The sequence below is a fragment of the Trachypithecus francoisi genome, unplaced genomic scaffold, assembly GCF_009764315.1.
Source record: "Trachypithecus francoisi isolate TF-2019V2 unplaced genomic scaffold, Tfra_2.0 Lachesis_group1, whole genome shotgun sequence".
Lineage (NCBI taxonomy): Eukaryota > Metazoa > Chordata > Mammalia > Primates > Cercopithecidae > Trachypithecus > Trachypithecus francoisi.
The window spans coordinates 63,659,920-63,672,754 of record NW_022681454.1 but is presented as its reverse complement, the minus strand read 5'-3'; the positions used below and the strand labels follow the sequence as shown (position 1 = coordinate 63,672,754).

Genomic DNA, 12,835 nt, shown 5'->3' with positions numbered 1-12,835 from the left:
TGAATACATTTTAACAAGCTCCAAATACCATCATTTTAATTCACTATAATTTTAACTGATTATAATATCCAATGGCATCTCAAGGTTACCATTTCACAACTAAAATATTAATAACCCTATACCCAAATGTGTTCCTCTCCAAGTATTTTTCCTTGCAAGCAAATAGTTCCACAGTCCACTTGCTTGATGAAATAAAACTATGTCATTCTTGATTCTTTCATTTGCTTCATATTTCCTTGACAGTCCATCAACAAGTCAAAAATATGTCTTCTCTAGCATCCTCAATTCCACCTCCACCAAGTGACTTGTGGAGTCTTTGTATTTAAAACAACAACAAAAACCAAAAACCCTATAACTTTTCTTTGCATAAAACCCTTCAATGTCTTCCTCAATATTCTTGGAATAAAATGAGAAAATATTTTAAGAATTACAAGTCCTACATGATCTATCCTAGCCTAATTTCCAATTGTTTTGCATCTTACTTTTTCCTTCTTTCATGGATCATTTTAGACCCCGGGCTATATCAAGATCTTCCTGGAATATGCTTTCCAGGACTATATCCTGGAATATTCTTTACCCAAGCATGTACTTTTTAATCTCAATTGGGAGTAGATGCCCCTTGTTAAATTTAGACTAAAGCTATCATCTTACACATTTTAAGTTTGGCTTAAAGGTTTCTCTATACATAGTGAATTGTAACCTAACTGGATGTGTAAACATATTACATTCTACCTTGTGCCAATCACCAAGTTTTGGCCAATGGAAGGTGGCCAACTCTTCAAACTGTGTTCAAATAAGTCAAACACTAAACTGTAACTAAGCCAGCTGTTTCTATATCTCAATTCTGTTTTCTGTGTGTCACATTCCTTCCTTCCGTAAACCATGTAGCTGTTCTGGAATCTCTGAGGCTATTTTGACTTAAGGGGCTGCCCGATTTGTGAATTGTCCTTTGCTCAATTAAACTTGTTTAATTTAATTTGTCTAAGATTTTTGTCCTTTATTACCCATTTAAAGTAAGCTTTCCTATCGTTTGCTTCCACAGAACCCTATTCTTTGGCTGTGCAAGACTACTAACATTGACATACTGTTATTTACTTTTTAACGTCACAATATTACTGTAAGCTCCCTATGATACAATATATAATTTCTAATCATTATGTATCTATACCATAGCACAGTGAATAATTATTTACAAGCATTCCATAAATACTTGTGGAAGAAAAATTAATAGTATTAGTGAATTCTATGTTTTAAGAAAAGTTGCTCCTTGTTTATTAATTACAACAATGTCCTGAATTAGGAACTTACTGATCTAATCTGACAAATTCTACCCAACAAAAGTCAATAAGACAGAGAAAGTATTGTTTATTTTATCAATCAAATTTGTAATTGTTTTGCACAGTAAGACTCTCATCTTTGATATCATACCTGGATATACAACAGACAAAAATAAAGTTTCTTCATATTCCTCAACAATTTTACATTGTTTTCCAGCTTCCATTTTATGTCACCAAATCTACTCCAGTTTCAGTGAGAGTCACAAATACAATAATGCATATGCTGTGTAAATAATATTACAAAATAATAATTCCAAGGGGGTTAAATTTACCTGATGTTCTTAATCCAGGGAGAGTCATTTCCAACATTGGAACTTTTTCGGTAATAAAACCTCGCTTACATTTTTCAATATCTCCATCATTTAGAATCATGTCTGTAATTTCACTAACCCAAGTAGTACCTGTGACAAAAGGCAACATTTTCAAAATAATTGCCCAAATTGCACAGGAGAGAGAGAAGAATCTATTGGAAAACTATCATTTTAACACATTCTATTACAAACTTAATTCCCCTTTCTGTGCCCCAAATGCCAATTTTAATATACTAAAATAGGTGACCGCACTAAATGAATATTAACTTTATTTAGAATGATAATTATTTTATGGACAAGTTGATTTCCAGGAAACAAAAATCGAGGTCGGACTTGAATTTGTCAGGCCACAGAACTCACCTGATTTAGGATAAGTGGCTATCACAATGTCATCTGGTCTGCTATGGAACTGTTCAATTTTTTCCCAATTGTTCACAAAAGCACAGGGCATGGGATAACCATGGACCAACTTCAGATCTTCTCGCAGAATATCTTTTGGGGAAAGCATTTTAATACCAGATTGTACAAATGTATAATAGATTGACAGTCGTTCTGGAGAAATATAGAGAATAAAAATCAGAATCTGAGTAACTAATGTTGGTCTTAAGACACCGCAATTTGTCACAAAGTAAAATTGGCCTTTTACATTGTGGGCACATGGAGATCTAAGTACAAAGGGTGTATTTTGTGGACTTTAGGTGCAGTAGATTGCAAGAGCAGTAACTGGCTCCGTGACAAGCAGGACAAAGGTCTCTAGGGGAAGTTTTGGAAAGAAATGAAACTGCACCTCTCTCTTTGAGTTAAAATGCATGTTTCACAGAAATATGCCAAAACAATCTGAACAATCTGGACTTAAGGCAAAATAAATCCACCGCTCATTATTAAGACTTCAGCTATACCTCATTTTTCCTTAAAGAAAATTTGCTGTCATTCTGACCTTTGATCTTCAGTTTGTAATTCATCTTCTTTCTTTGTCTGCTTCTAAGATTACTTTATCACTTATTTGGAGCAAGTGGATTATAATGTTCCTAGGTGTGGTTATTTTCGTGTGTGTGTGTGTGCACTCACATGCACATTTTAGCTTTATAGAGCTTCTTGGAATTGTGAGTTTACGGTTTCCGTCAAACTTGGATAATTTTCAGCCATTATTTCTTCAAATATTTTTTCTATCTCTCTCTCCTTCTGAGACTATAATTACATGCATATTAGGCCATATGAAGTTGCCCACAGCTGAGAGATTATCTATTTAGTTTTTTAAAAAGCTTTTCTCTATGTGTGTTTCATTTGGGATATTCTCTCTTGCTCTGTCTCTGTAATTACTAACCTTTTCTTCTGCAGTGCTTAATCTGTCCTTACTCCTTTCCAGTATGTTTTATCTTGGGCTTTGTAGTTTTAGTCTCTGGGTGTTCAATTTCAATATGCTTATATTTTTTATTCTCAATTTTAAAGCATACTAAATACAATTTTAATGATTTTTCTTCTTTGTTAACAGTAACATCTGCATAGTTCTATGTTGTTTTCAGTTGATTGATTTTTTTTCTCATTATGGTAGTTTTTTTTCCCCTTGTTTACATGTCTGATAATTTTTTATTGGATGCTTGGTGCTCCTGTTACTTCTGCTTGCTTAGAAACTGTCATTGATAATTTTTTGCGTCAACCTGACTGTGCCATGGGGTCCCCAGACATTTGGCCAAACACTATTCAGAGTGTTTCTGTATTGGTGTTTTAGGACTAGATTAATATTTAAATTGGTAGACTGAGTGATTGTTCTACCTAAGGGGGTGATCTTCATCCAATTAGTTGAAGTCTGAGTAGAACAAAAAGGGTGATGCTCCTAGGAGTGTTCCTTCTACCTAACTGCCTTTGAGCTTTAACGAAAACATCGTTGTTTTTTGTTTGTTTGTTTATTCTTGCCTGCAGACTCAAACTGAAACATTGCTCTTCCTGGATCTCCGGCCTGCCAACCTTTTGACTAGAGCTAAACCATCAGCTCTACTGGGTCTCCAGTTTGCCAGCTCACCCTACATATCCTGGAATATGCCTGCATACCTGCCTCTAAAATAATATCATATATGTATGTGTTAAAAGGCAGTCAGACAGGAAGAATTCCTCTTTACCTCCAGGAGAGTCACCCTTTTGGTTCTATTCAGCCTTCAACTGATTGCATGAGCCCCATCCACATTAGGGAAGGCAATCTGCTGTACTCAATCTACCAATTAAAATTTTAATCTCATCTAAAAACACCCTCACAGACACACACACACACACACAGAAACATACATGTACATTAATGTTTGATCAAATATCTGGGTTTCCTGTGGCCCCATCAATTGGACACATAAAATTAGCATCACAAAGAGCTACTCATTATTTATTTTTTCCATTTCATTTCCACTAAACTTTGTAGGTAAAACCATAGCCTTGCTTTTAATAATGGTTTTCATTTTACATCAATTTTATTTTATTTTACAATTTATAGATTCCTTCATAATCGATGTTCCATTTATTTCTTAAGATCTGTTAATTTAATAACATAGAACATATTTACTATTATATGGATGGAAAGAATTTGAACTAATTGCAGCATAAATTGCATAATATCTTAGAGGAAATTGTATTGCTTCCAGTAAAATAACTTTAAAGATTGCCAAAAGTTCTCAATTGATTAAGTATAATAGTTTCTGGTAAATATTTTGCAAGTAATTTGTGAACCCACAAACAAAACTCACTAACTTAACAGCTAGCTGGAGCTTAAACTAGTTTACCTAACATTAATTTGTACAGAAAGAGGTATGCTTTTGACTAGGAAGAACATGTTACGACAACAGCCTTGTATTTCAAAGCCAACTCTTCCACCATCACTACCCCCATCTACACACACATACACACACACAAATCTAGGAGGGAGAAATTTGGGTAACCACTTTTTCATTTTATATTGTAAGACATATATTACATACCACATTTTTATACATTATCATTCATGTGTTTTACACAAAAATGCTGTGTTATTTTGTTTTTCCAGTAAAAGTCATTATTCAACAATAGGTTTGTCCTGAAACATGTAGCATCTTATGCTACAAATAGAGTGAAAATTAATAAAAATAACTTGAACTTTGCATTTTCACACTGTTTATTGAGTAATGGAGTTGTAGGCCTCAGAAATCTGGAATAGAAGATATTAATGGAGGAGCAGTCTCAAAATAGATTAGATACAGACAAGTTTAGAGCATTTGAAGCCCTGGGGCAAGGATGTCAATGACAGCTGAGTGAATGGAGCCTTTTAGGAAAATTATATTAAATATTTATCTTCTATATGCTTCTCAGTTATTCTCCATTTCCAGTAAAATGTCAGGTAGTCTTTGTAATGTTTCGTTAGTGGAGGTAGTCTTGTAGAAAATATTCTCCAGCATGAAATACTGTGGAACATGTTAGCAGCTCAAGAAAGGAATAATTAATGTGGATGGTCAAGGAGTCAGCAGAAGGAGGAATTTGAAAGAAAAGAAAGTAAGTCTGTAAGTAGTGTACTTGGGATGAAGTTTGTATTGAATAAATTGAATGAAGAAATGAATGAATGATGAGATTTCCACTTCTCACCTAGAATCTTTTGATATCTCAAGAATAGTGCCCCTTCTCTGTTTGGATATAAAGGTATGAGTGCCCACAGGAGTCAACATAGTACATTTAGATATCAGACTTGATTTCCACATGATAAATGAAATAGCTCTTTCTGAAACATTTTATTTTATTAACTTCTTAACAAGTTGTTTCTTCCCAAATTATCTAAAGGTAAATATCAATGGTACACGTCATTTCAAAAATTGTCTATTCTGAATTGAGAAAAATAAATGACTCTATTCATTGGCTCCAGAATGTAATGTTTAGTAGCAGTATAACTTTGCTTATCACCTCTTATAACGCATACATATTATGCAAAAGTGAATGAATATTGATGGAGCCAATACCCTTTTCATTCTGTCTCCTAAAATTATATAGACAAATTTATTCCCCATATAGCAAGTAGCTTATATTATACATTTATAGCATCATTTCTGGTTCCATTTCATGTCTTGATTCATCCTTTGCCTTTTCTTTATTTATTCACCTTAATTTAATTTGTACTATTCTTTTATATGCATAAAATTGATTTACAATTTCTATTCAAATTACAGACCATGTATAAGTCCCATGTGTTATTGGCCTTATCGGAGAGCTTGTTAGAAATGTAGAATCTCAGGCTTCAACCCAGAAGCAGAATCTACATTTTAGTAAGATCCTCAACTAATTTGTTTGCACTTAAAACTTGAGAAAATGACTTTAAACTACCTTTAATTATCTAATGATACAGGGTGTATGTAAATGATTTATCAAAATGAATTCAGTGTCTTTTAAAACAAATTGTGTTGATCGTGCTTTGTGTATATGATCTCTAATTATTACCTACCCTGAAAAGATCAGTCTTATTTTCATTCTGTGGATAAGATTAAGAAACAGATCTTCAGAGGTCCTGCTCAAAGAAGCACAGAAAAGGAGTGGCAACCCAGGAATGGACTTTAGTTTGTCCAGCTCTGTTCATGTGATCATACTGAAAATTTCCTGTAAGCCCAATCCAGTCAAAAATGTCTGTGATTTATCTCATTCAAACAAGAGTGTTTACAAATTGGAAGAAATTTTTGCTTTGACAATGAAAATCCCCTGTGACAAAAAGGTCAGGCTCTTCATGCTGTAAAAATGTTGGTAGAGAAAAATAGAATGAGTAAGAAGATGAAAATAAGGCAACTGATTGTGAATATATGCTAGTCACCTCTGGAAAGTGTGGGTGTCCAATACAGGAAGCTACAGGGTATTAGGCATGAACTAGCATTACCTCGTTATGACCAGTGGATAAATGATGAGTTCTGAATTATATGGGGAGAAGAGTATGGAGAGGAGGACTGGAAGATATCAAATAATTGATATAATTAAACTAGATATGCTGAAAGATGATTTATGAATGACATTTACTTTAACATCTAAAAATTAGTTCATAAAATATTTTAAACACTATTGGGAAGGAGCAGGCAATTTAAAGTAGTTGTAAATTATACATGGGATCTCAAGACTTCCTATTTAAGATGAGCCATAGGCTGAAAATTAAAATGTCTAAAATTGACTTTAAGGAATATTAATGGAACAAAAGAGAAAAATAAAAAACAATGCCTGTTTTAGAAGAAACAGTCATTTAACATTAAAACTATATTTTTCTTTCAGTTAGAAAAAAACAATTTCTTCCATTTGTCATACCCTGACAAAGTTTAGCTCTATCTGCTACACATCAAATCCAGCTACTTAAATAAACGTAGTAAATGACATATTTTATATTCTGGAATGCACCTTAAAGGTGTGTGTGTGCGCATATGTCTGCATGCATGCATGTGAGTGGGACTGGATGAAAGATGGGAGCAGAGAAACAAAAACTTGAAAAAGATTTCTTTTTCCGTAAGTGGTTTACAGTTTCATGAGAAGATCTCCATTCCTTGCATGCTTCAGTTCCATTAAATGTAGACAACTAAAATTGAACATTGAAAGCTTCAGAGATGTTAGACAGCATAAACAACAGTTTTCTATAAGAAAATTGGAATTATGCCAAAGACTTTCTAATTATAAAATATGTTCAAAACAGAAATTGTTCTAAGGCACACAATATTCTGTGGGGGTAGGATAAAACCTCAAGGAAAGAAATTGAAAAGCAAATTTTACCTCACAATTTAATCTCTTTGTTCAGTTTTCATTTTCAGCCAGTGAAGCTGTTGTAGAGTAACCATGGGAAATGGTAGTGGTTCCAGCAGGGAATGGGGAGCCCAAGAAGACTCCTGGCGCCAGGAACAAAACAAGTTCAAGGTTTGATCTGAACGTAGCAATCACTGAGTTTACAGGCAGCTAAGATGTAAAAAGGTTAAACTACCCACACCCACAATCACACACACACACACACACACACACACACACGAGGCAAGCTCCACTGTTTCAACAGCTAGCAAAGCCAGGAAGACAGGAAATGGATCAGGGTGGTGACCATAAGTCAGCACAGGCACAGGTTGTTTAGATTTTAAGCTGTCTGCAAGCTTCAAAGGGTCTGAGAAATGCAGAGGGAAGAACATGAAGGGTTAGTGGATCAAAATTGTTGCTTCTCTATATCTTATAAGAATGTCTTCTAACAATTTTGGCCATAACAAAAATAAAAATTGGTTTTGCGTGTTTGTGTGCATGTGTCAGTGTATGTTTCCATCTTGAATGAAAGTGAGTTTCTAATATCATTAAATATCAAACATATTAAAGATGAAATGATTTATTACTTTGGCACCTGAAACACAAATACTCTAATCATTTCCACAACTCTTGGCTTTTTCTTCTTTTGGTATGCAGAATCACATAGACAAGAAATGACTGGAAATCAATCCATTTGTTAAGAGTGCTCGTCTCAAACTTACACACAAATACAACCACCAAGTTCTTGCCCCTGAGTTATACCTATGAAGGCCTGGGAAAGTCAGGAAGACCAGAGGGAAACTAGCACATTCCTTTAGACCATCAGTTTAACTTTTAAATTTATTAAAGAAATGTAAAGCATATTTTCTTCTTAAAAGATGCTGCCAACAGATTCCTAATCTTTGCCAGCCAGGGTTGTTTTATTTTCATTTTGTAAAGAGGGTGGAAGTGTATTACAAAGAGAATACAGAGAAAAGGGGTTTATGTGCACCTATTATGGTTGTATTTTTTTGCCCTTATAGGGAAGCATTATGCCTCCAAATGAATCGGGAACAGGCACACGGAGGGCATTGAGACTGTTATATGTCAATCTATCTCTCTTTGATTGAGAATCTGAAATGTTTGATTTTTCTGAGATGCCCTAGCTTAGAAAGTTAGCTTTCTAGACCAACTTGTTTATTTTCTAAATATGGTTTTGTTATTTTATAAACTAGGATTTTCTTTTCTCCTTTTGATGACACATAAAGCCATTGGCTCCCACAGACCACCTCCCCTTCCTACCAACCTTCATGCAGTCAACTGACACATTCCATAGACGTAGAGTCTGTATAGGTCAACTTTCTGCAGTAGTGAACTACTGAAAACAAACGCTGAACAAATTATATTTTCATTTGAGTATATAAATCTGCTATTGAAAATTATTTTACAGTGTAAATTTACAACCAATTCAATAGGCAAGATAATAAAATACATTCAGACAGCCTGAAATCTGACAAATTTTGGAAACCTGTGGAATTGTACCTCAGGCTTCCTTAAGTAAATTTATCACTGAAAAAGGTGATTATTCTAACCCAGCCACAACTTGTGAAGATAGGAAAACACACTGAAGGCAGTGGGAGAGGACTAGTGAGCAAGAGGGTGGGCTATACACAGGTCCTGGGTTTTAAATCCCAAACACAATCATTAACCAGCCTTGTGAGAGGGACAGAAGATTTAGCCTCTCTGTGCCTCCATTACCCCACTGGGAATAATAGCACCTTCTTTATACAGTTGTTTCAGTTTTCTCCTTTTTCTTTTGAATGTGAAAAAATACATATAACATAAAATTTACCATCTTAATGAGTTTTAAGTGTACGTTCAGCAGTGTTAAGTATATTCACACTACAGTGCAATCAATCTACAGAACTGTTTTATCTTGTAAAACTGAAACTCTATACCCATTAAAGAACAACTTATCCTCCCTCTGATCCTTGGTAACCACCATTGTATTTCTGTTTCTATAAATTTGATTCCTCAAAACACCTCATAAATGTGTAATCAGAATGTATTTGTCCTTTTGTAACTGGCTTATTTCATGTAACATAATGTTCTTAAGGTACATTCATGTTGTAGCTTGCGTAAGATTGCTTTTTCCTTTTTAAGACTAAATATTTTACAGATACTATAATTTTTAAAAGTAATAAAAAAGTGGATACTTGGGTAGCTTCTACCTTATGGTTATTGTGAATAATGCTGCTATGAACAGGAGCATGCAAAATTTTTTTATGAGATCTTGCTTGCTTTCATTTCCTTTGGATGTGTGCCAAGAAGTAGGATTACTGGTAATTATGTTTTTAACTTTTATTATTATTATTATATTATTATTATTATTATACTTTAAGTTCTAGGGTACATGTGCACAACGTGCAGGTTTGTTACATATGTATACATGTGCCATGTTGGTGTGCAGCAACCATTAACTCGTTATTTACATTAGGTATATCTCCTGATGCTATCCCACCCCCCTCCCCCCCCTCCCTCCCCACAATAGGCCCCCGTGTGTGATGTTCCCCTTCCTGTGTCCAAGTGATCTCATTGTTCAATTCCCACCTATGAGTGAGAACATGCAGTGTTTGGCCATCAGTGACAGACTGGATGAAGAAAATGTGGCACATATACAACATGGAACACTATGCAGCCATAACAAAGGATGAGTTTGTGTCCTTTGTAGGGACATGGATGCAGCTGGAAACCAGCATTCTCAGCAAACTATTGCAAGAATGTTTTTAACTTTTTAAAGAAACCACCATACTGTTTTACTTGTCTATATCATTTTACAATCCCATCAACAATGCACAACAGTTCCCATTTGTCTACATACTTGTTTTGATTATTAAATGAGTTAATATAAATATTGCACTTAGAACATATCCTATCCATCACATTCTTTCAAAGAAATTTAGTCATTATACTTAAAAGTTTGTTTAAAATATAGTGTTTATTGTTACGAAGATACAAATGAGCTGAAACCTTAGCATCTGTCCTGTGAGAAAGTCCTATATCTGATTATTCTAGCAGCACCATATGAGGTACAATCTACAAAGCTTAAAGGAAACAGCAGAATTTTTAAAAAGTATATTTAATTTTCATGGGTCTATACTACATTATATGCTAATATTTATAGAGTATCTATGAAGTTTTAATACATGCGTACAATATGTAATAATCTTTTGCAACCCAAAAGAGAGAATCAAGTTTAGAATGAATTTAAGGAAAAGTAAATTCTAGCAAAAATATGTTTAAATACTTAATTCTTACTTGGTGTGAAATTTAAAATCATCTTGGAAGATGAGCTGTTACATCATAGAGTCATAGGGAAGAAAATGGTGAGGCTTCATGCTGCAGATATGGACCATGCTGTCTGGGCAGAAAAGGAAGATGTGTCATTATGCAAAGACACTAGAAATTAGGTCAACTGCATATCTCAAATATATAGAGCAAAAATAAAGCCCTAATGAAGAAATTTCTCTTACAATAATTAGGCTTTTGTTATTCTTGTTTACCTATTTGTTTTCATTTAAAATGTAACAGTAGTATCTGTGTGTGTGTACATGTGCAGAGATGTGTTAAAATCAAGCAACACTTATAAAAAGGAATATAAATCCTGGTTGTTGTTATTTTCTTTTTAATGAGAATAACATTGAACATTTACTGTACTACACTGATGTTAACTTAATAAGGTCTCCTTATTTGTGTGGAATTGTAGGGTTTATTCATGAGAAAAATAATCTTCCATCAGAGACTCTTGGAAACAAATTAATTTCTCTTTAGAAAATACACATATTGAGCTTTCATTAAAAAATAAATTTCAATAAACTGCTGCAATGCAAACCTACATGGTTTTATTTATATAAGAAAATAACCTGAGAACAAATTAAGAGATTTCAAAGAAGAAAATTGACTGTGGAAACTATAAGAAGCTCAAAATTAGATATACAGTGTCACTTAAACAATGTTATTATCAACAATGTTCCCACCCTGGGAAAATATTATAAATATATCTTAAAAAAACTAACAAACTGATTTATGTACAACCTTTCAGCAACATCAGGAAACTACCCAAAAGGCCTCCACCTGGTAGCTATGCATAGTCTTTGGCAAAATTGTGAAAATTGTGAACATTTATATTTAGGGCTTCTTATGACAAACAAACCAGTGAAAACAATATTACATTTTTAATCCATATATTCATAAAAGTCAGGGTTCTCAAGATATTGTGCTGACAAAGAAAGGAAGTGAAATTGATTGGGAGTTTAATCTGATGTTTATTATTATTCAATTCATGCCAAATTTTTAAAATATACTTAGTGCAAAGGCATTTCCTTAACTGATTGAAACAGTTTAAAGACATATTTCCCTTTATGTTTCTCATTTTAAAGCTGGTCTTTTAATTTTAGAGTAAATATAATAATACAGAAGGAAATATTACATAGATTTAAAGAAAAGATACAATCTTTCAAAAAATATTATTCTTGAACAGGTCATTTGAGCTATGCCTCTTAACTTTTCTTCTTTCCTTTCCTAGTGCCTACAGTCACATTTACTTTCATCTCTAATTAGAGAGAGTATTTTCAATATTAACTTTGAACAGGGCTGACATTAAGTCTGGAGTTGCAAAAACACATGCCTATAAATAGGGTGACCCATCAGTTATCATCTGAACCAAGATATTTTGGGGAATAAAGAAGAGGCTATGACGAATTATGTGGTGACAAAAGATGTAAACTGGGCCTCAAATAAACTGGGAGGATGGGTTACCCATACATTCATGGAATATTCATGAAACAGTTTGAGATTAAGAAAAGTAATAGCTCAAGCAAAACAATAAAACAATAAACTGATATATGGTCTCCATTTTGGGAGAATAATATGGTAGTAATACTGGAGAGGCTAAAGTCCAGCATATTCTTTTTTTATTATTAGTATTTTCTTTCTATTTTTTTTTTTTATTTTACTTTATGTTCTAGGGTACATGTGCACAACGTGCAGGTTTGTTTCTTTTTCTTTTTTTTTTTTTTTTTTTGAGATGGAGTCTCACTCTGTCACCCAGGCTGGAGTGCGGTGGCGCCATCTCGGCTCACTGCAAGCTCTGCCTCCTGGGTTCACGCCATTCTCCTGCCTCAGCCTCCCTAGTAGCTGGGACTACAGGCGCCCGCCACCACGCCCGGCTAATTTTTGTATTTTTTAGTAGAGACGAGGTTTCACACCGTGTTAGCCAGGAAGGTCTTGGTCTCCTGACCTCATGATCCGCCCACCTCCGCCTCCCAAAGTGTTGGGATTACAGGCGTGAGCCACCGCGCCCGGCCATGTCCAGCATATTCTTGTCATGAAGAACAACAAGGCAACATTTTAAAGATTTAGATTCTCCATGAGAAGTGTGCATACAGTAATGTTTAAGTA

General features: G+C 34.2%; 1 protein-coding gene across 1 annotated transcript in view; it reads right to left on the bottom strand.

The window, feature by feature from the left end:
* The window catches only part of SULT1B1 (sulfotransferase family 1B member 1), a 39,448-nt gene extending 31,800 nt beyond the window's left edge, over positions 1-7,648 (bottom strand). Inside the window, exons 1-3 of the mRNA XM_033214523.1 lie at positions 7,388-7,648; positions 2,009-2,200; positions 1,610-1,738 (exon numbers count right to left, since the gene is read on the bottom strand). Of these exons, the coding sequence (XP_033070414.1) occupies positions 1,610-1,738; positions 2,009-2,156 (277 nt within the window). The 5' untranslated portion in view covers positions 2,157-2,200; positions 7,388-7,648. The remainder of the gene's footprint in view (positions 1-1,609; positions 1,739-2,008; positions 2,201-7,387) is intronic.
* Between the last annotated feature and the right edge of the window lie 5,187 nt (positions 7,649-12,835).